The following is a 24400-nucleotide window of genomic DNA, read 5'->3' on the forward strand; positions in this document are numbered from 1 at the left end:
CCCATGTACATTTTCAGAGGCAGAACATTTGGACTATGGGTATGGTTTTCTGAGCACTTGAAGAAAAGAGCACTGGGTCATAATTTTGGCATGGAAAGATGCAGCCGACTTTAAATGTGAAATCTGCTGAGATTCCTTGTACATTTATTTATTCCTCTATTCCCCAGAGATCAACAAAGTAATTTTCGAGCTGGTTTATTTTCTGCTGTGATTTATCTTACACTGTCAATGCTTCCTAATCTTTGTCTTCAAGTTTCTCCATCCTCTCTCTCATGATGTCGACTTTGGAGGATTGTGTTATGCCCTCTATAAAGCCTGGGAAGAGAGCAGATATTTTCCTTAAAAATGTGTGCAAGAGAAGGATTACATAGGAGTGAAGCTGTTCTGAAAAGCACTATATTCTATAGGAGCAAATAAAAACATCAGGATATTTCCAAAACTAAATATTCTCTTGTAAATCATAGAGAAGTTAATTTCATCGATTGAATTTGATCCTAGCTGACACAATTTTCCAACTTGGGAATTTCGTGTTTGTGTAACTAGCTTATACTTGGAAAATAATGGCTTCGTGTTTACCAGCCGCCAAAAGCCTAACTGTAGGACAACAGACTCCCAGAAGGACAACCGTGGCTCAGGTCATTATGAAGGTGACGCCAGAGCCCAGGAAGAAGGAAACAGATTGCATTGCACATGAGCATGACCTAGTGGCTGGTTCACTGAGTGGCATTTATGGCAGTAATAGAAAAGACTACTTGTCTGTTTTCCAAGTGTCAGGGCAAGTGATGTGTATGCAGCTGCTGCCCACAGAGAGGTGAAGAACTGGACAGAATAAATAGCATCTTAGAAAGAAAGCATAGGTGAGACAAGGACATTCACAATCTCTTAATATTCAGCAGCTGGGTCTCCCTACTGCCTTCGGGAACCCTGGGCTCATCAAAAGCACTTCAATGCGTAAGTAAACAGAATGCTCTTACTGATTCTTCACAAGGAACCAAAAATGATAAACTTTGCCTCGTCCTGGCTCCCAAGTCATTGTGGTGAGTTTATTTAGACTGTGAGTCACTTAACAGAGCTTACCGTGGTCAGCATGACTTGCTGTACACACTTCATCAGGGTCTCACTGGCCAGCGTGCAGTTATATTGCTAATAATGAAAATACAATGCATTAACGTTAGAGAAAATGTAAAACTGCTATTATTTCATAGCCAAACATGTAAAATATATGTCTAAACACCTTCTATAGTCCTTTAATTACAGGGCTTTGCATGCCTGTCAGCATCTTTTTCTCCCCCTTTTATCGAATTGATTGGGGTGACATTGGTTAACAAAATTAGGTTTCAGGTGCACAGTTCCACAACACATCATCTGTACACTGTATTGTATGTTTACCCCCCCCCCCAAGTCTCCTTCCATCACCATGTATTTCCCTCATACCGTCCACTACTTCCCCCAACCCTTGCCCTCCTCCAGCAATCAACACAGTGTGTGTCCAAGAGTTTCTTCCTCTTTTTCGCTCAATCCTTCCACCAAGCCCATCCCCCAACAGCTGTCAGCCTGCTATCTATGAGTCTGTCTCTCTTTTGCTTGTTAGTTCATTTTATCAGATTCCACACATAAATGAAATCACATGGTACTTGTCTTTCTCTGACTGGCTTATTTCACTTAGTATAATGCTCTCCAGGTTCATCCATGCTGTTGTAAAGGGTAAGATTCCTTCTTCCTTTTTATGTTTATTTTACCACCAAGTAGTATGCCACTGTGTAAAGGTACCACAGCTTTTTTATCCACTCATCTACTGATGGGCACTTGGGCTGCTTCCAGATCTTGGCTACTGTAAATAATACTACAATTAATACAGGGGTGCATATATTCTTTTGAACTAGTGTTTTGGGTTCCTTTGGATAAATTTCCAGAAGTGGAATTGCTGGGTCTTAAGGCAGTTCCATTTTTAATTTTTTTAAGGTAACTCCATAGTACTTTCCACAATGGCTGTACCAAGCTGCATTCCACCAGCAGTGTACAAAGGTTCCCTTTTTTCCACATCCTCACCAACACTTGTTTTTTGATTAATTGATAATAGGTGTGAGGTGATATCTCATTGATTTTAATTTGCATTTTTCTGATGATTAGTGACATTGAGCATCTTTTCATATGTCTATTGGTCATCTGTATGTCCTGTTTGGAGAAGTGTCTATTTAGGTCCTTTGCTCATTTTTTAATTGGATTATTTGGCTTTTTGATATTGAGTTTTATAAGTTCTTTATAAATTTTGGATAGTTATCTCTTATCAGATGTATCGGCAAATATTTTCCAACATTCAGTGGGTTGTTTACATTTTCATTTTGTTAATTTTTTTCTGTGTAAAAACTTTTTAGTTTGATGTAATACCATTTGTTTATTTTTTTGTTTCCCTTGCCCTAGGCAACATATCAGAAAAAAATTTGCTATGAGAAATGTTCAAGGTTTTACTGCCTGTGTTTTCTTCTAGAATTTTTATATTTTAATCCTAATATACAAGTTTTTAATCAATTTTTAGATTATTCTTGTGTATGGTATGGGTGGCCTAATTTTTTTTTTTTCGCACATATTTTTCCAATATTCCCAACACCATTTATTGAATAGATTGTCTTTACCCCATTGTGTGTTTTTGCCTCCTATAAAGGCATAGGTTTATTTCTGGGCTCTCTTTTCTGTGCCATTGATCTATATGTCTGTTTTTATGCCAGTACCATGCTGTTTTGACTAGTATGGCTTTGTAAGTATAGTTTGATATCAGCTAGTGTGATTTCTCCAACTTTATTCTTCTTTCTCAAGATCACTGTTATTATTCTGAGGTTTTTCTTTTGTTTTTTGGGTTTATTTGGGTGTGTGGTTTCATATAAATTTTTGGAATATTTGTTCTAGTTCTGTGAAATATGCCATTGGTACCTTAATAGGAATTGCATTGAATCTATAGATTACTTTGGGTAGTATGGACATTTTAAAGATTTAACTCTTCCTATCCATGAACATGGTATATACTTCCACTTATTTGTATCTTCTTCAATTTCTTTCTTCAGTGTCTTATAATTTTCTTAGCCCAAATCATTTACATCCTTAATTAAATTTATTCCTAGGTATTTTATTCTTTTTTGAAGCAATTGTGAATAGGATTTTCTTAATGTCCCCTTTCTGATAGTTCTTTATTGGTGTATAAAAATGCAACTGATTTTTGGATATTTACTTTGTATCCTACTACTTTAATGAATTTATTTATCAGTTATAGTAGTTTTTTTGGTAGAATCTTTAGGGTTCTCTATATACAGTATCATGTCATCTGCAAATAATGACAGTATTACTTCCTCCTTTCCAATTTGGATGCCTTTTATTTCTTCTACTTGTCTGATTGCTGTGGCTAGGGCTTCCAGTACTCTGTTCAGTAAGAGTGGTGAAAGCAGATATCCCTGTCTTGTTCCCAATCTTAAGGGAAATGCTTGCAGTTTTTGCCCATTTAGTATGATGCTGGCTATGGGTTTGTCATATAAATGGCCTTTATTACATTGAGGTATGTTCCTCAATGTAATAAAGGTACCACAGCTTTTACCTTTACTGGGAGTTTCTATAATAAATAGGCGCTAGATTTTATCAAATATTTTTTCTGCATTTATTAATATGCTCATGTGGTTTTTATCTTTCATGTTGTTACTGAGGATTATCATATTTATTGACTTGTGGATACTGTGCCAACCTTGCATGCCTAGAATAAATCCCACCTGATCACAGTATACAACCTTTTAAATGTATTGCTGGATCCGGTTTGCTAGTATTTTGTTGAGGATTTTAGCATCTATGCTCATCAGGGATATTGATTTATAATTTTCTTTCTTTGTAATGTCTGTCTTTATCTGGTTTGGAAATTAAAATAATGCTGCCCTCATAAATGAGCTTGGGAGTCTTACCTCCTCATAAATTTTTTGGAATACTTTGAGAAGGATAGGTGTTGTTTCTTCTTTAGTAGAATTTACCTGTGAAACCATCCAGTCCAAGACTTGTTTTTTGTTGGGAGCATTTTGATTACTGCTTCAATTTCATTAGTTGTAATCTGTCTATTCAGATTCTCTAATTCTTCCTGATTTAGTTTTGGGAAATTGTATGTTTCTAAGAATTTATTTCTTCTAGATCATCCAATTTGTTAGCATATAGTTGTTCATAATATTTTCTTACAATCCTTTGTATTTCTTTGATGTCAGGTGTTACTTCTGCTCTTTCGTTTCTAATTTTATTTATTTAGGCCCCCTCTCTTTTTTTCTTGATAAGTCCAGTTAAATGTTTGTCAATCTTGTTTATCTTTTCAAAGAACCAGCTCTTGGTTTCAATGATCTCTTATATTGCTTTCTTATATTCTATTTCATTTATATCTTTATTATTTCCTGTCTTATATTTATTTTGGACTTTGTTTGTTGTTCTTGTTCAAGTTCCTTTAAGTGTAAATTTAGATTGTTTAGTTGAGATTTTTCTTGTTTCTTGATGTGGGCCTGTAATGCTATAAATTTTGCTCTTACGGCCACTTTCACTGTGGCTATAGGTTTTGGGTTGCTATGTTTTCCTTTTCAGTTGTTCCTAGGTATCTTTTTATTTCTTCCTTGGTCTCATTGTTAACCCATTCACTGTTTAGTGATATGCTATTTAGCCTCTATATCCTCTTCATTTCTGATCCATTTTTATGGTTTCTATGTCCTTTTTCATGTTGTTGAGCATTCTTATAACCATTACTTTGAACTCTATCTGATAAACAGCTTGTCTCTATTTTATTTCTAGAGATTCTTGTTCTTTCACTTGGAGATTGTTTATTTGTCTCCCCATTTAGGTGGACTCTTTGTGTTTGTTTCTATGACTCTCAGTCTTCATGAGGTGGCCTTACATAATAGTAGGTGTCCTGTGGGGTTCAGTAGTGTACTTTTTTTGATCCCCTAAGCTGGGTGCTCCAGAAATGTTCCTTTTGTGGGTTATGTGGGCCTTTCTTATAATTAAGTCTTGATTGCTATTGGTCTATTCATGCATGGGATCAACCCTCAGGATGGCTAATTGTGAGGCTCAACACCAACCATGGCAAGTAAGCTGCTATGCAGGTACTGAACTCACAAAGTGGAATTCACCTCAGCAGGGTTTGGTGCCTGCTGAGATCTCCCTTTGGACATGCTACTTGAGAAGTTGATTGGATCCTGCTCTGATGTTGTCTGAAGCTGCCTACTGGGTGTGTTGGTTCTGGGCTTCTTGGGTGGGGCTTCTTGCAGGCCGATATAAGATACTGCCTGTGACTGGTCCTCGGCAACCTGTTGGAACAGTCTTGGCATGGCTTCTTCTATAAATTTCAGTTATAAGACTTCTCTTCAGCTAGTTTTCAGTTGATTATTCAGGTTAACTGTTCTATAGTTTAGTTGCAATTCCGGTTTGTTCCTGGGAGGAGGTGAGTGTAGCTTCCACCTACTCTGCAACCATCTTGGATCTCTTCAACATCTTGATTAAAACTGAGTACATGGCAAAGTATCTGAGGCACTTTTTATAAACTCTCAATGGTAAGTGTTTCACCTTAAACACATGACTATTGATATAACAGTTAACATTTTGTTTCTATCAGATTTATAGAACTAGAAAATTCCCAAGCAGAATTTTGGACTTACTACAATATTCCTATAATCAGACTTAGTAATTTTGGGGAACAATATGGCCAGAGCTGTTAAGGTTATAGTTCTGCTAAAAAATAATAACAACAACAAAGTCAAGTTTCAAATGCTTCATTTAAAAATTATGTTGCACAAATTTGCATATTATCTTCATGAGGCTCATCTGTATAAATTTAAATAATTGTTGGATTATGTTGCTTATATACTCAAATTCATTTATTGAGTTGTAAACTCATGAACTGCAAAGAGATTATTAAAATTATCACATCTCTGATTAGAAGAAAAAGGAGAAGCATTGGAAATATGAGATAAAGTATGATTTAATAAAAAGGGGTTTAGACTAAGAGTATCGAGACCCGGGTTCTAGCTTCCATTTAGTTGCAAAGATGTTGTGTGAGCCAAGCCCTCAGTTTCCTGTTCTCATATAATTGCTGATGGGGGCAATTCATAATGTTTTATCTTAGAATGATAGATGTTTCAAGTACAGAAAAACCCAGCTCAAATTAGCTTAAAGGATAAGGAATTTTATGATTTAAGAAATGTGAGGGCCCCAGGGGCAGCCTTTTGGGTTGGCTTCATGCTCCATCGCAGTGCTATCACTAGGGACTAGATTCTCTCCATCTCTCCAGCCTGGTGTCAGCATCATCCTCAGCCCGTCCACCCTCACAGTCACCAGAGAGCGGCCAGTATCTGAAGATACACATTCAGAGACAATGTACCTGCCTCACATTTAAAACAAAATATTTGCATTTTTGCTCTGATTAGATTAATGAGGACTGCTACCCCAGAAGCGCTTCAGCTGTGTGGGTGAAGTGTGCCTACCCCCAGAAACTCTGGCATTTGTTAGAGAGAGGAGTAGGGGAAAGAAATGAATGCTATGTAGATAACTAATAAATATCTGGTACAAAATATTTTTTAAACCAATTTTGACCTTCTACTATTCTAAGTCCCTTGGGCCTCACTAAATTTATGCATTTATTCAACAAGCACTTATTGAGAATCTGAATCATGGACCCTGGACCACTACCAAAGGGGATTACGGCCTAGTTAGAGACATAAGACATTTCAATAACCAACAGAGAGATTGTATGAAAATAAGTAAATCAGAAACAAATGGGTGTGGAGGAGGTACGGTGCAGAGTATGGGGAGACATATATATAAGGCAGCAACCTGAGGAGCATAGAGAAAGGAAGTGCCCAAAGACAGGCTGGACGGGGAGAGGGGGCAAAGGTGACACGAAAGATTGCAGAGGTCAGACAGTAAAGAGTCTTTATGTCCTAGTGCGGTAAGCTTTTCGCCTTCTGCATAAGTGCATTCAGTTTTGTTTGGGGAAGTGGAACACATGATGGTAGTTTTCAAAAGACTGAAAGTATAGGCCCTGGCCGGTTGGCTCAGTGGTAGAGCGTTGGCCTGGCGTGCAGAAGTCCCGGGTTAGATTCCTGGCCAGGGCACACAGGAGAGGCGCCCATCTGCTTCTCCACCCCTCCCCCTCTCCTTCCTCTCTGTCTCTCTCTTCCCCTCCCGCAGCCAAGGCTCCATTGGAGCAAAAGATGGCCCGGGCACTGGGGATAGCTTCTTGGCGTCTGCCCCAGGCGCTAGAGTGGCTCTGGTCGCGACAGAGCGACGCCCCGGAGGGGCAGAGCATCGTCCCCTGGTGGGCGTGCCGGGTGGATCCCGGTCAGGCACATGTGGGAGTCTGTCTGACTGCCTCCCTGTTTCCAGCTTCAGAAAAATACAAAAAAAAAAAAAGACTGAAAGTATAATTTAGGTACATTGACATAGGTGGCCAACGCAAATCTTTGTGGAGGGTTTCCTTTGCTGTGCAGAAGCTTTTTAGTTTGATGTGGTCCCATCTGTCTGTTTTAGCTTTTTGTTGCCTATATGTTTGGGTGTCATATCCAAGAAATCATTGTCAACACCAATATGTCAAGGAACTTTTCCAATATTTTTTATTCTAGGAGTTTTACAGTTTCAGGTCTTACATTTAAGTCTTTTAATCCACTTTTAGCTGATTTGTGTGTGTGGTGTAAGATTAGAGTCCAATTTAATTATTTTGCATGTGGCTGTCCAGTTTTCCCAATACCATTTATTGAAGAAACTATCATTTGCCTATTGTACATTCTTGTCCCCTTGTCAAAGATCAGCTGACCATATATGTGTGGATTTATTTTGGGGCTCTGTATTCTATTCTATTGGTCTATGCATCTATTTTTATACCATTATTATACTGTTTTGATTACTGTAGTTTTGTAAAATATTTTGAAATCAGGAAGTATGATGCTTTCAGCTTTGTTTTTCTTGCTCAAAATTGCTTTGGCTATCTGGGATCTAATGTGCTTTCTTATGAATTTTGGAATTATTCTTTCTGTTTCTTTAAAAACATAAAAGGCTATTGGGATTTGATATAGATTGCATTAAATCTGTAGGGTACTTTAGAGAAAATATTTACAAAAAATACATCTGATGAAGGGTTCATATCCAAAATATATAAGGAACTCCTAGAACTCATTAGCAAATAAAGTAAATAAACTGATTAAAAGCTCAAAGGAACTGAATTAAAATTTCTCTAAAGAAGATATACAAATGGCCAACAGATATATGAAAAGGCACCCAGTGTCACTAGTTATAAGGAAATTACATATCAAAACCACAATGAGATATCACCTCATAGTTGTTAGGATGGCAATTATAAAAAAATAAATAAAACATAAGTGTTGGTGAGTGCATGGAGAATAGGGAGCCCAAGTATACTGTCGATGGGACTATAAAATAGTACAGCACTATGGAAAACTCCAAACACTAAAAATAAAACTAGTGTATAATCCAGCAATCCCACTTATCAGCATATACCCAAAGGAATTGAAATCAGGATCTCAAACAACAATATAAATGAACCTAGATCACAGTACGCTTATAAGTCACAATATCACAGCTATTTACTACAGAAATTCAAAACTACATGTTAAATGTCATAGTACCAGTAATAGTCTTGACACTCAGCGTGAATTAAAAAAACAAGAGTTTCTTACTTCAGATATCAGAACTCACTTCAGACGTCAGAACTATTATCATGACTCTTAATTGACTGAACTTACGGATTACTATCAATAGAAATGTAAGCCATATAGATCCACAAACACAAGACCGGTTTGACTGCAGGAGCAAGTCTAATTCTTTGCTAATAGGAGGATGAAACTAACAATCCACTGAGCTATGCTGCCTTCAGAGAGAGCAAAAAAAGGGAATAGTTTATTATTTTCAGGAAAAGGTACTTTGGTGACATACTCTTTTCCTCTCAAATATAAATCACCTTTAGCTTTCTGCTGCTTTGAAATTAAGATTCCAGAGCAGGTGGAGAGACTGGAAGATGCTGAGGACCCTTGAATATGGGCCAAAAGCCAGACGCAGATGGGTGTGAACCACATAAATACTCAATGTCCTCACACTCAGGTGAGCTGAGGCTCTGGGAATTTGGGGAATCTCTGGAGGATGTAACTTTGGATCAGAGAAGCTTCCAGAAATTTATGAGGAACCACTGCTGAGGGAAGAATTCCAAATGTGCAGGAATTTACTTGAGCAGGATGAACCCTTTCAGAGTTGCATAAAAGTACATTTTCACTAGTGTCCTATGGGACTGTTTGAATGACTGCCATCCTCTGGACCGCTGCGTTTTCTCTCATGCATTTCAAAACACCTGGAGTAGATGTTCCTTTGGGGGGAAAAGGCAAAAGTCAAAACAAAGCCCCCAAAGCAGCTGTGTGTCCCTGGAATCCCGAGGGGTCCAGCATGATCCTGGTACTTTCCGGAGATTCCTTGAGTTTCATGGATTTGGGCAATTTGGGTCTAAGTTGTCCAGCCTCTGACCGTCAGACCCTGAGACAGGCCCACTGACTAACTCAGGAGCAAAATGTCCTTTCTGTACTGCTGGGTGTCATTTTCATAACTCCTTTTGCTGTACAACACAAGGCATTACATTAGGGCTCCATTCCAAGGAAGAGGCCTTACTCACTGCCTAATTACAAGTAAGAAATGCACAAATTGATTTCCAAGTCAGAGGCAGTGTGTGAGCTTGCAACAACTGTCCTGGTCCCATAGCTGAGATTTTAGCTTCATTCATCTTCCAGAAAACTATTCAGCCATGTACATCAGCTGGAGTTTGAAAACAAAACAAGTAATGAAGAAAGGAAAGAATTTTAAAGGAGAGTGAAACAACCACAACAGGACAAACAATCCTGAATCACAAATTAGAACCTTCCCATTGGCAGAGACACAAAGGTAATATTTTCACTAGAATGAATAGTCCCCCAAAAATTTGTTCTCTAATATCAGACACAACCGGGCCTTTCCTTCCCTGTGAGACATGAATGTCTCCTTTTTCTACTTCATCTTTTTCAGTTATCCAAACAAAATTTTAGCAGCAGGAAAAATAATGAATTTAGGCCATTTTAGACCCAATATTTCCTTGTTAATGTATTAACTCCTTGGCAGTAATCAAACAGGGCACTCTGACTCCAGGCTATTTCTTTCTCTTTTATCAACTTTAGAATTCCAATGTCACTGAATAACTAATTAGATTCTACTTCATTTGCAAGAAGCAGACACCTTCAGAGCCCATTAATTTCCTCCTATGGACCCTTTGGGAGGCCTGGTAGAGCACAGAGGCAGACGGCTGTTTCAGATGTTCTTTCTTTAGTGTTTGTCAGAACACTTTCGCTTTAAACACTCCGCTAAGGGGCTGTTGCTTTAGTTCAAAGTGTATGCAAAGGAGGGGGTCCCCACGTATGAACTAATATTTGCTTAACTGTCCTCATATCCCTGGTGCTATGCTATTCAGTGCTCTGTATTCCTCTCCGTAGCTGTCATGACGGTAAGTGAAGAAAATTTATGTCGTTTCTGAGTACAGCATAGCATATGCCAGAGTCTAACATTTGGCCTCGTGTTTCTCATAACTCTATATTAAGCGAGGCCTTTAATTTTTTGAGACGAAGAGGCAGGCAGAGAAGGACAGAGCATGGCCCAGGGGGTTAGCTCGGGTCAGCTCTTTGACCCCAAGTTACTGCTCCATATGCCAGAAGCCAGCACGACCTACCATTTCTCCTCTCTTATGTAACAGTTTTGAAAATAAATGACTGCCACCCTGGGTGGTGGGATTTAAAGTAACAGAATCACAAAATCGACACAAATGAGGCAGGGAGAGGGGAAGAGGGAGGGAGAGAAGGGAAAAGAAAAAAAGATGGGAAAATGGCCTGTAGAAAGATCTGGAAATGCACCGAGGGCAGCCACTGCCAGAGCTCACTGCTCTTGGCTGTGGACAATAGCTGGGTATGACCCAGCAACTGGAGGCTGCGACACAGAACAGCAATATCAAAGCCTGGAGAGGAGTCGAGAGCAGAAGACTAACATCTCAGTCCCTTGAATGTCACTCCAGAGCTGCATTGGGAAAGGGTTCAAAATGCCCTCCATTACTCTTCTTATCTGTCCTCTTCCAGATCTCCCCTTTCCCCGTCCCTAGTCTCTCCACTGCTTCCTCTTGAGAACCCACTACACAGCGTGCTGGAAGGTGGGGACACAGTCTACAGCAGGGATCCCCAAACTATGGCCAGCGGGCTGCATGCGGCCCCCTGAGGCCATTTATCCGGCCCCCGCAGCATTTCCCGAAGGGGCACCCCTTCCACTGGTGGTCAGTGAGAGGAACATAGTTCCCATTGAAATACTGATCAGTTTGTTGATTTAAATTTACTTCTTTATTTTAAATATTGTATTTGTTCCCGTTTTGTTTTTTTACTTTAAAATAAGATATGTGCAGTGTGAATAGGGATTTGTTCATAGTTTTTTTTTACAGTCCGGCCCTCCAACAGTCTGAGGGACAATGAATTGGCCCCCTATGTAAAAAGTTTGGGGACCCCTGGTCTACAGTGTAGACTCTACACTGTGGAGGATGGTGGAGGGCAAGGACAACCGGGCAGCTTCCTCACATCTCCCACACCTGCTTCTTTGTCCATCCTTCCCACCAAATTTCCCCACCACCTTTGCTTACTGCCAGGAGATTCCTCAGCACTAGTCCTCACTGTACGCCCCGTAATTTCAAAACCAAAATTCCCAACATCACTCTGCCTTTTAGCCCATCTTAGACAGGCTTAGCAGTCACCCAGAGTGCCCAAAGATCCCAGGGTCACCCCTTTGTTCATCTGCCACTTCAGGGCCATTGCCGCCTTGCTCCATTTAATTCATCATACTCAGGGCAGAGCTGTTTACCCTCTAGGAACTCACTGACAGCATTGCTTCCAGGCCTATCAAAATACTGTCTTTGCCTACTTGAGCCCAGGAGCTCTCTGCCTTTTTTTTTTCTTTTTCCAGCGTTATTATACAATAAAGCCCTCTTTATAAGATTGTTTCTCAATTGAGTATTTGAAATAGAGAGGGGGATGGCAAGTCATATTTACCTTCACAGTTTCATACCCATTCGTCTTGAGAGGGAGCATGTGTCTCTTTCGGAGCGCTGGGCATTGCAGGGCAGAGGCAGGACACGCAAAACAGTGTTCCCCTTCTGCTCACCCACAAACCATGCAGAGCCAAGCAAGGCAGCGGAGCGCCGCTCTCCAGAGCAGCTAAGCCTGTGGTCTCCCCTCACCGGGAAACAGAGCCTAGAACTATAGCTGACCCACCTCCGAATATAAGTGTCTCACTGTCTTTCTAAGGCCGACACCCCTCACCCCCTCCTCACCATGCTGCCCCAAAGTCCTTTTAGATTTTTCCCCCCTTTATAGGCCCTTTACTGGGATGTCTGTTTACTCAGTCAACATGACAGTTGTCTCTGGCTGGGCCCTCTGGGCACTATATAGGCCAATGGTGACAAAACAGTTCCAATTGTTGCTGTGGCTTCTCCCTACAGGTGACAAGCAGGTTCCTACGTGTGGTTTGTAGAAGGCTCTGCTGATTGTCACCCTGTGTCTTACCTGTTTTCTTTACTTTTCTTTTTGGCCTCTGGCCCCTGGCCCATTTCTGCAAAAGTAAGAGTGTCGTTTCTTTAACAAACAAAGGATTTCCTCTGCGCCCGCTCAGGTTTGGTACAACTCCACTGCTTTAATATTTCTGTTCCCCACTTAGGAGTTCTTTCCAAAAAGCACTACACCACAAGTGGTATTGGATGGCATGCAATGTCAGGCTATTTTTTAAAATTTCATTTGGAGTATAAGCGCTTGGAAAACTTCAGTCACCTGCCTATGCCTGGGTTTTCCCCAGGCTGTGGACTGTTCTTCAAAGATTGGGTACCCAAGGCCTTTTCATTTACTGGCCCCCGTCATAGGAAAAGAACAGACATGGAAACAGAAATATAGCATTAGATTTTACTATTCACCAGGTGAAACTCTTCTGTGCAAAGGATGTGGCAGAAATAGATGGAGAGATCAGCTTCTTTAAAGTTTTGAAATAAGCTGTAGGTATGCTAACCATTTGTTGAGCGCTTAGTTCAGGCACCGGACTGTAGGCTTACATACCCTGCTTTATTTAATTAGTTCAATTATCTTATGAGGGTCTTAACACCATCTCCATTTTACAGAGATATAAATAGGCTCAAAGTAACCCACCTACGGTCTCAAACAAGAAAATCTCAAAGCAGAATCATGGGTATAGATTTTATCGTATCTAACACCTGTATCACTAGCTGTTCCGCCAGAGGGCCCCCCTTCCTGACAAACATATTGAGTCGTCCTTGCTCTCACAACCGTCATTTAGCTGCCAGTATTTTATTTATTTATTTAATTACTTATTTATTTATGTATTTTGCTACCTCCTCTCTATTTTTTTTTTTTAATATGGACTACTGGTCCCCAGGATACTTGAACATGCTTTTGCGCCTCCTTGACTATGTAAGGCTCACGTACTGAATTTGGGTCAAACCTACACTAGAATACTAGGTTCTTTACATACCCAAGCAATGACTCACTCACTTAACAAATATTTATTCAGTACCCAGTGACGGTTCTGGGTTTCGGATAGAGAAAGCAAGGGGGACAAGGTCTCTGTTTCCATTCTAGATGGAGATACAAGAAAGTAAGTCAGCTAATTAATACACACTAAAATATGTGAATATTCACAATATATTGGATAAAGGTTATAGTACTAACCTGCACTCAGATTAAGAGGGACAATCTTTTATTTGTCAGAGATGTTTGGAGTTGGGAACTGTAGATGAAGAGGATGGGGCAGAGAGAGGATCGGGAGAGGGAGAAAGGTTTTGAGACTGTGTGACCCAAAAGCGTGTTTCTTGGGAGGAGGTGTTGCAGCTGAGCTGGGAAAGGTGCACGGGAGCCCGACACCGAATGTCGGGGGCCAGGCACGCCAACCCCGAGGAGCCCGGCACCGAAACCCTGAAGTGGAGCACGCCAACCCCGAGGAGCCCGACACCGTAACCCTGGAATGGAGCACATCAACCCCCAGGGGCCCGGCACCGAAAGCCTGGAGCGCAGCACGCCAACCCCAAGGAGCCCGAAACCGAAACCCTGGAGTGGAGCACGCCAACCCCGAGGAGCCCGACACCGAAACCCTGAAATGGAGCACGCCAACCCCGAGGAGCCCGGCACCGAAACCCTGGAGTGGAGCACGCCAACCCCGAGGAGCCCGACACCGAAACCCTGGGGCGCAGCACGCCAACCCCGAGATGCCCGGCACCGAAGCCCTGGGGCGGAGCACGCCAACCCCGAAGAGTCCGGCACCAAAAGTCTGGGGCCCGGCACGCCAAACCCGAGGGGCCCGGCACCGAAGCCCTGGGGCGGAGCACGCCAACCCCGAAGAGTCCGGCACCAAAAGTCTGGGGCCCGGCACGCCAAACCCGAGGGGCCCGGCACCGAAGCCCTGGGGCGCAGCACGCCAACCCCGAGGAGCCCGGCACCGAAAGCCTGGGGCGCAGCACGCCAACCCCGAGGAGCCCGGCACCGAAAACCTGGGGCGGAGCACGCCAACCCGAGAAGCCCGGCACCGAAAGCCTGGGGCGGAGCACGCCAACCCCGAGGAGCCCGGCACCGAAAGCCTGGGGCGCAGCACGCCACCCCGAGGAGCCCGGCACCGAAAACCTGGGGCGGAGCACGCCAACCCGAGAAGCCCGGCACCGAAAGCCTGGGGCGGAGCACGCCAACCCCGAGGAGCCCGGCACCGAAAGTCTGGGGCGGAGCACGCCAACCCGAGGAGCCCGGCACCGAAAGCCTAGGGCGGAGTACGCCAACCCGAGGAGCCCGGCACCGAAAGCCTGGGACGGAGCACGCCAACCCGAGGAGCCCGGCTCCGAAAGCCTGGGGCGCAGCACGTCAACCCCAAGAGCCCGGCACCGAAAGCCTGGGGCACAGCACGCCAACCCGAGAAGCCGGCGCTGAAAGCCTGGGGCGGAGCACGCCAACCCGAGAAGCCCGGCACCGAAAGCCTAGGGCGGAGCACGCCAACCCGAGAAGCCCGGCACCGAAAGCCTAGGGTGGAGCACGCCAACCCGAGAAGCCCGGCACCGAAAGCCTGGGGCGGAGCACGCCAACCCGAGAAGCCCGGCACCGAAAGCCTAGGGCGGACCACGCCAACCCGAGAAGCCCGGCACCGAAAGCCTGGGGCGCAGCACGTCAACCCCAAGAGCCTGGCACCGAAAGCCTGGGGCCGGGAACGCCAACCCCGAGGAGCCCGGCACCGAAAGCCTGGGGCGCAGCACGCCAACCCGAGGAGCCCGGCACCGAAAGCCTAGGGCGGAGCACGCCAACCCGAGGAGCCCGGCACCGAAAGCCTAGGGCGGAGTACGCCAACCCGAGGAGTCCGGCACCGAAAGCCTGGGACGGAGCACGGCAACCCGAGCAGCCCGGCTCCGAAAGCCTGGGGCGGAGCACGCCAACCCGAGGAGCCCAGCACCGAAAGCCTGGGGCGCAGCACGTCAACCCCAAGAGCCCGGCACCGAAAGCCTGGGGCCGGGCACGCCAACCCCGAGGAGCCCGGCACCGAAAGTCTGGGGCACAGCACGCCAACCCGAGAAGCCGGCACTGAAAGCCTGGGGCAGAGCACGCCAACCCCCAGGAGCCCAGGGCGGAGCACGCCAACCCGAGAAGCCCGGCACCGAAAGTCTGGGGCCCGGCACGCCAACCCGAGAAGCCCGGCACCTAAATTCTGGGGCCGTGCACGCCAACCCCGAGGAGCCCGGCAACCGAATGCCTGAGGCGGAACACGCCAACCCCGAGGAGCCCGGCACCGAAAGTCTGGGGCAGAGCACGCCAACCCGAGGAGCCCGGCACCGAAAACCTAGGGCGGAGTACGCCAACCCGAGGAGCCCGGCACCGAAAGCCTGGGACGGAGCACGGCAACCCGAGGAGCCCGGCACCGAAAGCCTGGGGCGCAGCACGCCAACCCCAAGAGCCCGGCACCGAAAGCCTGGGGCCGGGCACGCCAACCCCGAGGAGCTCGTCACCGAAAGTCTGGGGCGGAGCACGCCAACCCGAGAAGCCCGGCACCGAAAGCCTGGGGCGGAGCACGCCAAGCCCGAGGAGCCGGCACCGAAAGCCTGGGACGGAGCACGCCAACCCGAGGAGCCCGGCACCGAAAGCCTGGGGCGGAGCACGCCAACCCGAGAAGCCCGGCACCGAAAGCCTGGGGCGCAGCACGTCAACCCCAAGAGCCCGGCACCGAAAGCCTGGGGCGGAGCACGCCAACCCGAGAAGCCCGGCACCGAAAGCCTGGGGCGCAGCACGTCAACCCCAAGAGCCCGGCACCGAAAGCCTGGGGCGCAGCACGCCAACCCGAGAAGCCGGCACTGAAAGCCTGGGGCAGAGCACGCCAACCCCCAGGAGCCCGGGGCGGAGCACGCCAACCCAAGAAGCCCGGCACCGAAAGCCTGGGCACAGCACGGCAAACCCGAGAAGTCCGGCCCCGAAAGTCTGGGGCCCGGCACGCCAACCCGAGAAGCCCGGCACCTAAATTCTGGGGCTCGGCACGCCAACCCCGAGGAGCCCGGCACCGAAAGCCTGAGGTCGGGCACGCCAACCCGGAGGGGCCCGGCACCGAATGCCTGAGGTCGGGCACGCCAACCCGGAGGGGCCCGGCACCGAATGCCTGAGGCGGAACACGCCAACCCTGAGGAGCCCGGCACCGAAAGTCTGAGGCAGAGCACGCCAACCCCGAGGAGCCCGGGGTGGAGCACGCCATCCCGGAGGGGTCCGGCACCAAAAGCCTGGGGCGAAGCACGCCAACCCCGAGGAGCCCGGCACCGAAAGTCTGGGGCAGAGCACGCCAACCCCGAGAAGCCCGGCACCGAATGCCTGAGGTCGGGCACGCCAACCCCGAGGAGCCCGGGGCGGAGCACGCCAACCCAGAGGGGCCCAGCACCGAATGCCTGGGGCCCGAAACGCCAACCCAGAGGAGCCCGGCACTGAAAGCCCGGGGCGGAGCACGCCAACCCTGAGGAACTCGGAGCGGAGCACGCCAACCCCGAGGAGCCCGGGGCGTAGCACACCAACCTGAGGAGCCCGGCACCGAAAGCCTGGGGCGCAGCACGTCAACCCCAAGAGCCCGGCACCGAAAACCTGGGGCCGGGCACGCCAACCCCGAGGAGCCCGTCACCGAAAGTCTGGGGCGCAGCACGCCAACCCGAGAAGCCCGGCACCGAAAGTCTGGGGCGGAGCACGCCAACCCCGAGGAGCCCGGCACCGAAAGCCTGGGGCGGAGCACGCCAACCCCCAGGAGCCCGGGGCGGAGCACGCCAACCCCGAGGAGCCCGGGGCGGAGCACGCCAACCCCGAGGAGCCCGGCACCGAAAGCCTGGGGCGCAGCATGTCAACCCCAAGAGCCCGGCACCGAAAGTCTGGGGCGCAGCACGCCAACCCGAGAAGCCCGGCACCGAAAGCCTGGGGCAGAGCACGCCAACCCCCAGGAGCCCGGGGCGGCGGAGCACGCCAACCCCGAGGAGCCCGGCTCCGAAAGCCTGGGGCCGTGCACGCCAACCCCAAGAGCCCGGCACCGAAAGCCTGAGGCGGAGCACGCCAACCCCAAGAGCTCGGCACCGAAAGCCTGGGGCGGAGCACGCCAACCCCAGGAGCCCGGGGCGGAGCACGCCAACCCCCAAGGAGCCCGGGGCGGAGCACGCCAACCCCGAGGAGCCCGGGGCGGAGCACGCCAACCCGAGAAGCCCGGCACTGAAAGCCTGGGGCGCAGCACGTCAACCCCAAGAGCCCGGCACTGAAGGTCTGGGGCGCAGCACCCCAACCCGAGAAGCCCGGCACCGAAAGCCTGGGGCAGAGCACGCCAACCCCCAGGAGCCCGGGGCGGCGGAGCACGCCAACCCCGAGGAGCCCGGCACCGAAAGCCTGGGGCCGTGCACGCCAACCCCAAGAGCCCGGCACCGAAAGCCTGAGGCGGAGCACGCCAACCCCAAGAGCTCGGCACCGAAAGCCTGGGGCCGTGCACGCCAACCCCAAGAGCCCGGCACCGAAAGCCTGAGGCAGAGCACGCCAACCCCAAGAGCCCGGCACCGAAAGCCTGGGGCGCAGCTCGCCAACCCCAAGAGCCCGGTACCGAAAGCCTGGGGCCGGGCACGCCAACCCCAAGAGCCCGGCACCGAAAGCCTGAGGCAGAGCACGCCAACCCCAAGAGCCCAGCACCGAAAGCCTGGGGCGCAGCTCGCCAACCCCAAGAGCCCGGCACCGAAAGCCTGGGGCGCAGCACGCCAACCCGAGAAGCCGGCACCGAAAGCCTGGGGCGGAGCACGCCAACCCGAGAAGCCCGGCACCGAAAGCCTGGGGCGCAGCACGCCAACCCCGAGGAGCCCAGCACCGAAAGCCTGGGGCGGAGCACGCCAACCCGAGAAGCCCGGCACCGAAAGCCTGGGGCGCAGCATGCCAACCCCGAGGAGTCCGGCACCGAACACCTGGGGCGCAGCACGCCAAGCCGAGAAGCCCGGCACCGAAAGCCTGGAGCCCAGCACGCCAACCCCGAGGAGCCCGGGACCGAAAGCCTGGGGCGGAGCACACCAACTCCGAGGAGCTCTTTAAGCAGTGACCCAATGGCTGAGGCTACCCATGAATTCTTTAATTGACTACTTCCTACTTTAGATAATCAACTCACCAACTGGAGGAGATGCTGCTCCAAAAACATTTGTTAAAGTAATAAAAATAATTCATTAACACAATAAAACGAAGTAGCTAAGTTAGGGAAGTATTAAGTTAGGGAATACCAATAGGTAACATAAGAAGAATGTCCAGATCTTTAAAAAAATCACAGAGGCAGCTGATCAAATGGATAACCAGTGGTTCCCAGCCTCTGCCATTTTGCTTTGTCCCTGCCCATGAGAGCCGTGAGCTGCACACTTGGGTCACCAGCAGACACCGAGGGAGGACAGCCCTCACGCCGCCGGGACGCTCGCCAGTGGGACGATCAGAAGTGTCTGCCAAAGAGCAAAGCAGGCGCTGAGATGCCGTCATAACTAACGGTCACGTTCAGCTACTTAGAAATGCGCCCTCCCCCCAGCTCAGGTTTATACCCTTCTCTGTTCCCTGCCCGATGCCCCCCCTCCCCCCTTTGGGCCACAGCAGCCTGAACTGGCCAGCCTGCCCAACAGCAGGGAGACATGCCGCCGCTGACTCCGAGCCTGATTTTGTGCGCCAAACCTCACAGCAGAGGGTCTCCATAAGCCCAGCGCCCCTTCTAGAGCTTCTCCTTGCTTCCTCCTTTGGTCTCCTGGAAGTGTGCTCACACCAGAGCTCCTCCACGTCTCTTCCGGAACCCTGTGGCGTGACAGATACATCAATCAAAAACCAGAGGCGGAAAGAGCCATGGAGAGGTAATTTGAGTTGAAGCTTCAGATGCATTTCCATAGACTGCAGAAGAGAGACTCTACTACCTGTATTACTTTAACCCTAGAGGCAGAAATTCCCTGATCTTTCATAACTCAAGCTATTTACAGTGGCGGGTGATATACTTCTCGTCCCAATAATGACCATGACGTGGTCCTTGCTTAGATCCAATGACATTAGGAGTTATCCGGGGCTTATATTTAGAGATTAGTGCTTACGGGCAGTCAAGTCAAAATCTGTTCCTGAATGTGAGCATCAAGAAGATCAGTATTTAGAGACCGAAAACAAAATAAGGAGACGGCTCAGAGGAAAGAATAGAGTTTATTGATGTTTTGGTTTCAGGAAAAAACAAAAAACATTCTGTGGACTATTTTGGTTTCAGGACTTTTCTATCCTCCTGCCCTGCGACTAGATCAACAAAAGGACAACCATTTACCCTGATCACAAATTGGGCCATCAGTATATCTGGAAAGCATCAGTGGCCACAGCTTTGCTCGGGGATGTCCACTGGTGGTGCTAATAGGTTCCATTCAGCACAGTTCTAGACTTCATCTCTCTTCCTCTCCTAAACACTTAACTTCTCTTCTGTCAGAGAGTTGCCAAAAATCAAAAATACCCTATTTTTTAAATCAAGATATAATTGACAAGTAAGATTATATTGGTTTCAGATGTATATTGTAATATCTTTATATATTGTGAATGTATAGATATTTGATATCTATATATTGTGAAATGACCACCGCCATTAGACCAGTTAACCTCCATCACCATACAAAGTTAGAAAAAAAAATTATGTATCTTTTTTATTGTAAAAGGAAAGCTACAACTCAGACTAGCTTCAGTAAGAAAAGGTTTTTGTTTCACATGACAAGAAGGCTGGAGGTAGAGAGAGCTCTAGACTCAGTGTGAATAATTTATGCTATAGGTCAGATTCTCTCCATCTCCTTCTCCATCCTTCCTCCTACATCTTCATTTTCATCTTTGACTGGAGGCACCACATCCAGATACAGCCACATGCAAATGAAGGCAAGGGACAGTCTCTCCATTAGAAAGATAAAGCCTTTACCAGCAGATTCCATTCACATCTCATTGGCCAGAACTGGGCCATATAAAGTCTCCTAAATCAATCTCTGTAGGACAGGGAATTCTTAGGATTGGAGTAGACTGCCCATCCTTTGCAGTAGGAAGTATTTAGAGGAGTCATCACAATACATAGTATTTAATTAAAAAGGCAGAATTGGAGGTTTGAACCTTCCAGGTGGAGAGAACATCACAATCAACAACAAGGAGTCAGAAAAAAACCAGGCATCAGAATAAGAATATAACCATGAATAAGATACAGAAGATAGAACAAGAGGAGGAGGAAAAGGAAGAGAAGGAAAAATGGTAACAAAAAAGTGTCATTTATTAGGCAATTATGTGACAGGCATTATGCCTACAAATTTATATTTGATGCTCAGAGTGATAGTCTTTCAGCTCACTGGTCAAAACAAAAGTCAGGACCCAAGACTTCTGGAGCACAATGATTCACTCACTTGAAAATAAGAATCTATGTGCTTAGCAAAGGGACAGGAAAGAAAACTGTTAAGAACAGCTATGTCTGAATGATGGGACTATAGATTATTTTTATTTGCTCTTTATAATTTTCCAGTGTTTTACAAGGAGTTTACATGATATTATCATCAGAAACAAATATTATTTAAAGGCATTTAAAATGATAAAGTTTATTGCAGATTGCAAGTTCTATTCAATGTAACAAGGAAATATATGCCTTCCAACCTCTTCTCTTTTTTATTCTTCTTCTTAAGCTCACACATCCTTATAATTTTAAAGGTCTCCAAATGCAAAAAGAGCACCCTTGGACTCAGCATCTCGCCTATACCCCCTCTTTCCAATTACCCGTTGTGCCTTCCTGACTAGATATCCTTCCAGAATCTCAAACCCAACTCAACAAAAATCAAAGCAGATCTTTCCGACTTCTGTATTTTTGTAACTGGCAACACCAACATCCTAGTCCGCTTAAGCTGCCAGTATGTAATAAGATAACCACTTTCATTGGCTAATGTACAGAATGCATAGAAAAAAATGTTGCAGTTTTCAGGCATTTCTGGGAATGCTTGAGAGAATTGAATTACAACTTTAAGGTGAACAAGTATTATTCAGGTAGGCAAGGTAGAAGAGCATGGTATTTAGGGAACTTCATCTCTAGTCTGACTAGAAAACCTATTACATGTAGGAATGGACAATAAGTGGAAAAGATGGTTTAGAACAAAGACATAAGGAGTCTTATAAGTCATATAAGAAGTATGAACTTCATTTTTAATGATGAAGAGCTACTAAAGAAATTTAAGCATAGGAATGGCATTATTCAATTTGTATTTTAGTAAGACAAGCCAGTTGGTAGTGTTACAGGATGGTTTGAAAGGAGAGAGGGGGTCAGTGAGGATGCTACTGAAATAGTCCTGGCCAAAGATAATGAATGGGAAGGGAGAAGTCACAGGATATCATGAGTGATCGATGTAACAGGTGAGAGAAATAAAAGTATCAAGGACAACTCCACATTCTGGCCTGTGCAACTGGTATGATAATCAAGTAGTTTCTGTTACTCTTTTGATATACGTCCTATCAGGACAGTATTGCTCTCCTATGACTACTTTCAGAGCTTCTAACTGGTATCCAAGACAAGAGTTTCTTCTTTAGTCTTTCAACCCATTGTATGTACCACTTAGTATAATCCTTAACATTTTTGCAGCAATACCATGTTAACTCCTTACAAGGAGTTATTTAATAATTTTTATTGATTTTAGATAGAGGAAGGAAGAGAGAAAGAGAACCACTTATTCATGCATCCATTGGTTGATGCTTGTATATGCCGATTAGGGATGGAACCTATAACCTTGGTGTATCAGAACAATACTCTAACCAACTGAGCCACCCAGCCACGGAATAGTCTCAATATTTAGAGCTATTGCAACACAGAGGATTGGTGACATAACATTTTTAAGCCTGATTATTTAAGAATAGAGTTAACATGGTGGAAGGATGAGAGTTTCCAAGTCCTAAGTCAAGATTTCCACAGCTCCTTCTTCCAAATCCTTAGCTACATTATAGCAGGGTCTTAATCAGACCCCAAAGCTCTGGCCTCAAGCTCAGGCATTGAAGGAAGTTGTATGATTTCCCTTTTTTCTAGTTTAAAGGAAATTTCAGGTAAAAAGGAACTGGGACTATACCAGCCACTGAGTATATATCTAATAAAGTAATTTAGCTTGGTCAGGGTGTTGGTAATTTAAACAAGGTGACCTCCCTGCACATGACATTCTTGCATGAACTAGGAGATTCTTGGCTAATAGCATCAGAATTTTTAAAGGCTATTCCAGAAGAAATACACAGTTGTGACATTATCATAACAAGCACCATAGCCATCACTCGCCAAGTCATCCTGGTCCCTCTACCCTTTCATTCAGGAGGTAGTCTCTGAAAGGGGGGGGGGAAATCAATGACAGGGCTGAGGGAGTAGCTGGAATAAATTGCGAAAAACGGAACATTGACGTTTCTCAGAATCCCCACTTTTCCTGTGGAGTTTCAGCGAATGTTTTAATTTATTATATTATCTTTGCTTTTATGTTGTCTGGGTGAGACTCATTTCCATCTTTCCCTTTGAGTCATGTGGAATGGCTCCTAATGGGAATGATGACAGCGCAGGACTGAGTCATACAGTCAAGAGGGAAAGAAAAGCTGCCGCCGCTGATCCTCATTTCTCCAGATGCTGCAGCAGAGCTAAAGCAGCAGGGGTTATAAATTATAAGTGCAGGTTCTTTCCTAACAGCAGTGGCAAAGTTACACAGAAAATCAAGACAACGACATCCCACGTTGTTTACTGTGTGGGATGCACTGTGCATACACAGTATCACCCTGTCTTCAGGAAATGTGACAAACCAAAGACAGGTTCCAAAGACAAGCCATAGAAACACAGGTTAGCAAAGAACAGAATGGGAATCTCCATCTCCAGTCCTCTGCCCTTTTACGGACTGTTCTTTCTGCCACTATACTCACCTGAACACAGACCAGGAACAACATGCAAGTGCTTTTCATGAGGTAGGGACATGGCTAATTAGTTAGCATTCCTCAGGAATTACATAACACTCCTCAAGAGAATTCTTAATCCATGGAAGACAGTCTACTTGACTGTAGTCAAAGAAAATAATTAGAATGTCCTGGCCTCAAAGACACTGAAGAAGGTAAGTTTCAAGATGGCTGTAGTCAGAAGTGTTGAATGTTGAATTTAGTCATGGCTTCTTTTTTTTCAAAAAGCTCATCTCTATTCTGTCTCTCAATCTCATCTCCTCCATTAAAAGGAGTCCTTGGAGTTCAAAACTCTTCACCACCCAACCACCACATCAACTGGCCTCTTGGTACACAGTGTGATTATAGAGACATTCTGCAATTCACCCTTCTACATCAAGTCTTTTGACTTTATAGTCACAACTCTATGCCATTCATGGTTATTAACTAAGATGTTAATACAGTCCCCTGTGTCCTTAGCCTTTTCACAAAGTTTTGTAACTTCCATGCTTGCAATGACTAACCTCTAAAGGGGTGTGGATTAGCCTCCATCGGCATTTCACTGAGAACTAAATTTTAAATTTGTCAGTGTTGTAACTGCTGAGCTGTCCTTTAGTAAATGTGACAGGAACAGATATATTGCACAGTTTGAAACCAATGACTAATATCAAATTATGGAGTATTTATGCAAGATGTCACTTCACATTAGCAGAAATATTTGAGGTTGAACCTACCTTAAGTACGCTTATAAAAACCATAATAATTTACTCAAAGACATTTGTTTCCCACAAATGATCTATAAGTAACTCTAGATAAAGATGACCTGAGAAATAAAGAAAAGGAAAAAGAAAGGAAAAGGAACTGTT

The 24400-nt window shown here is 46.0% G+C and overlaps 1 protein-coding gene and 1 long non-coding RNA gene across 2 annotated transcripts in view; one reads left to right on the forward strand and one right to left on the reverse strand.

The window, feature by feature from the left end:
- The window catches only part of LOC136406071 (uncharacterized), a 180419-nt gene extending 179285 nt beyond the window's left edge, over positions 1–1134 (reverse strand). The window contains exon 1 of the long non-coding RNA XR_010751620.1: positions 1078–1134. This is a non-coding gene — a long non-coding RNA (uncharacterized lncRNA). The remainder of the gene's footprint in view (positions 1–1077) is intronic.
- Positions 1135–16733: 15599 nt separating this feature from the next.
- On the forward strand, positions 16734–18671 carry LOC136388209 (basic salivary proline-rich protein 1-like). The gene is made up of 2 exons (XM_066360170.1): positions 16734–16779; positions 17191–18671. Exons 1-2 carry the CDS (start codon positions 16734–16736, stop codon positions 18669–18671), a joined length of 1527 nt encoding a protein of 508 aa, XP_066216267.1.
- The last annotated feature ends 5729 nt before the right edge of the window (positions 18672–24400 follow it).

This window comes from Saccopteryx leptura, chromosome 1, assembly GCF_036850995.1.
Source record: "Saccopteryx leptura isolate mSacLep1 chromosome 1, mSacLep1_pri_phased_curated, whole genome shotgun sequence".
Classification (NCBI taxonomy): Eukaryota; Metazoa; Chordata; class Mammalia; order Chiroptera; family Emballonuridae; genus Saccopteryx; species Saccopteryx leptura.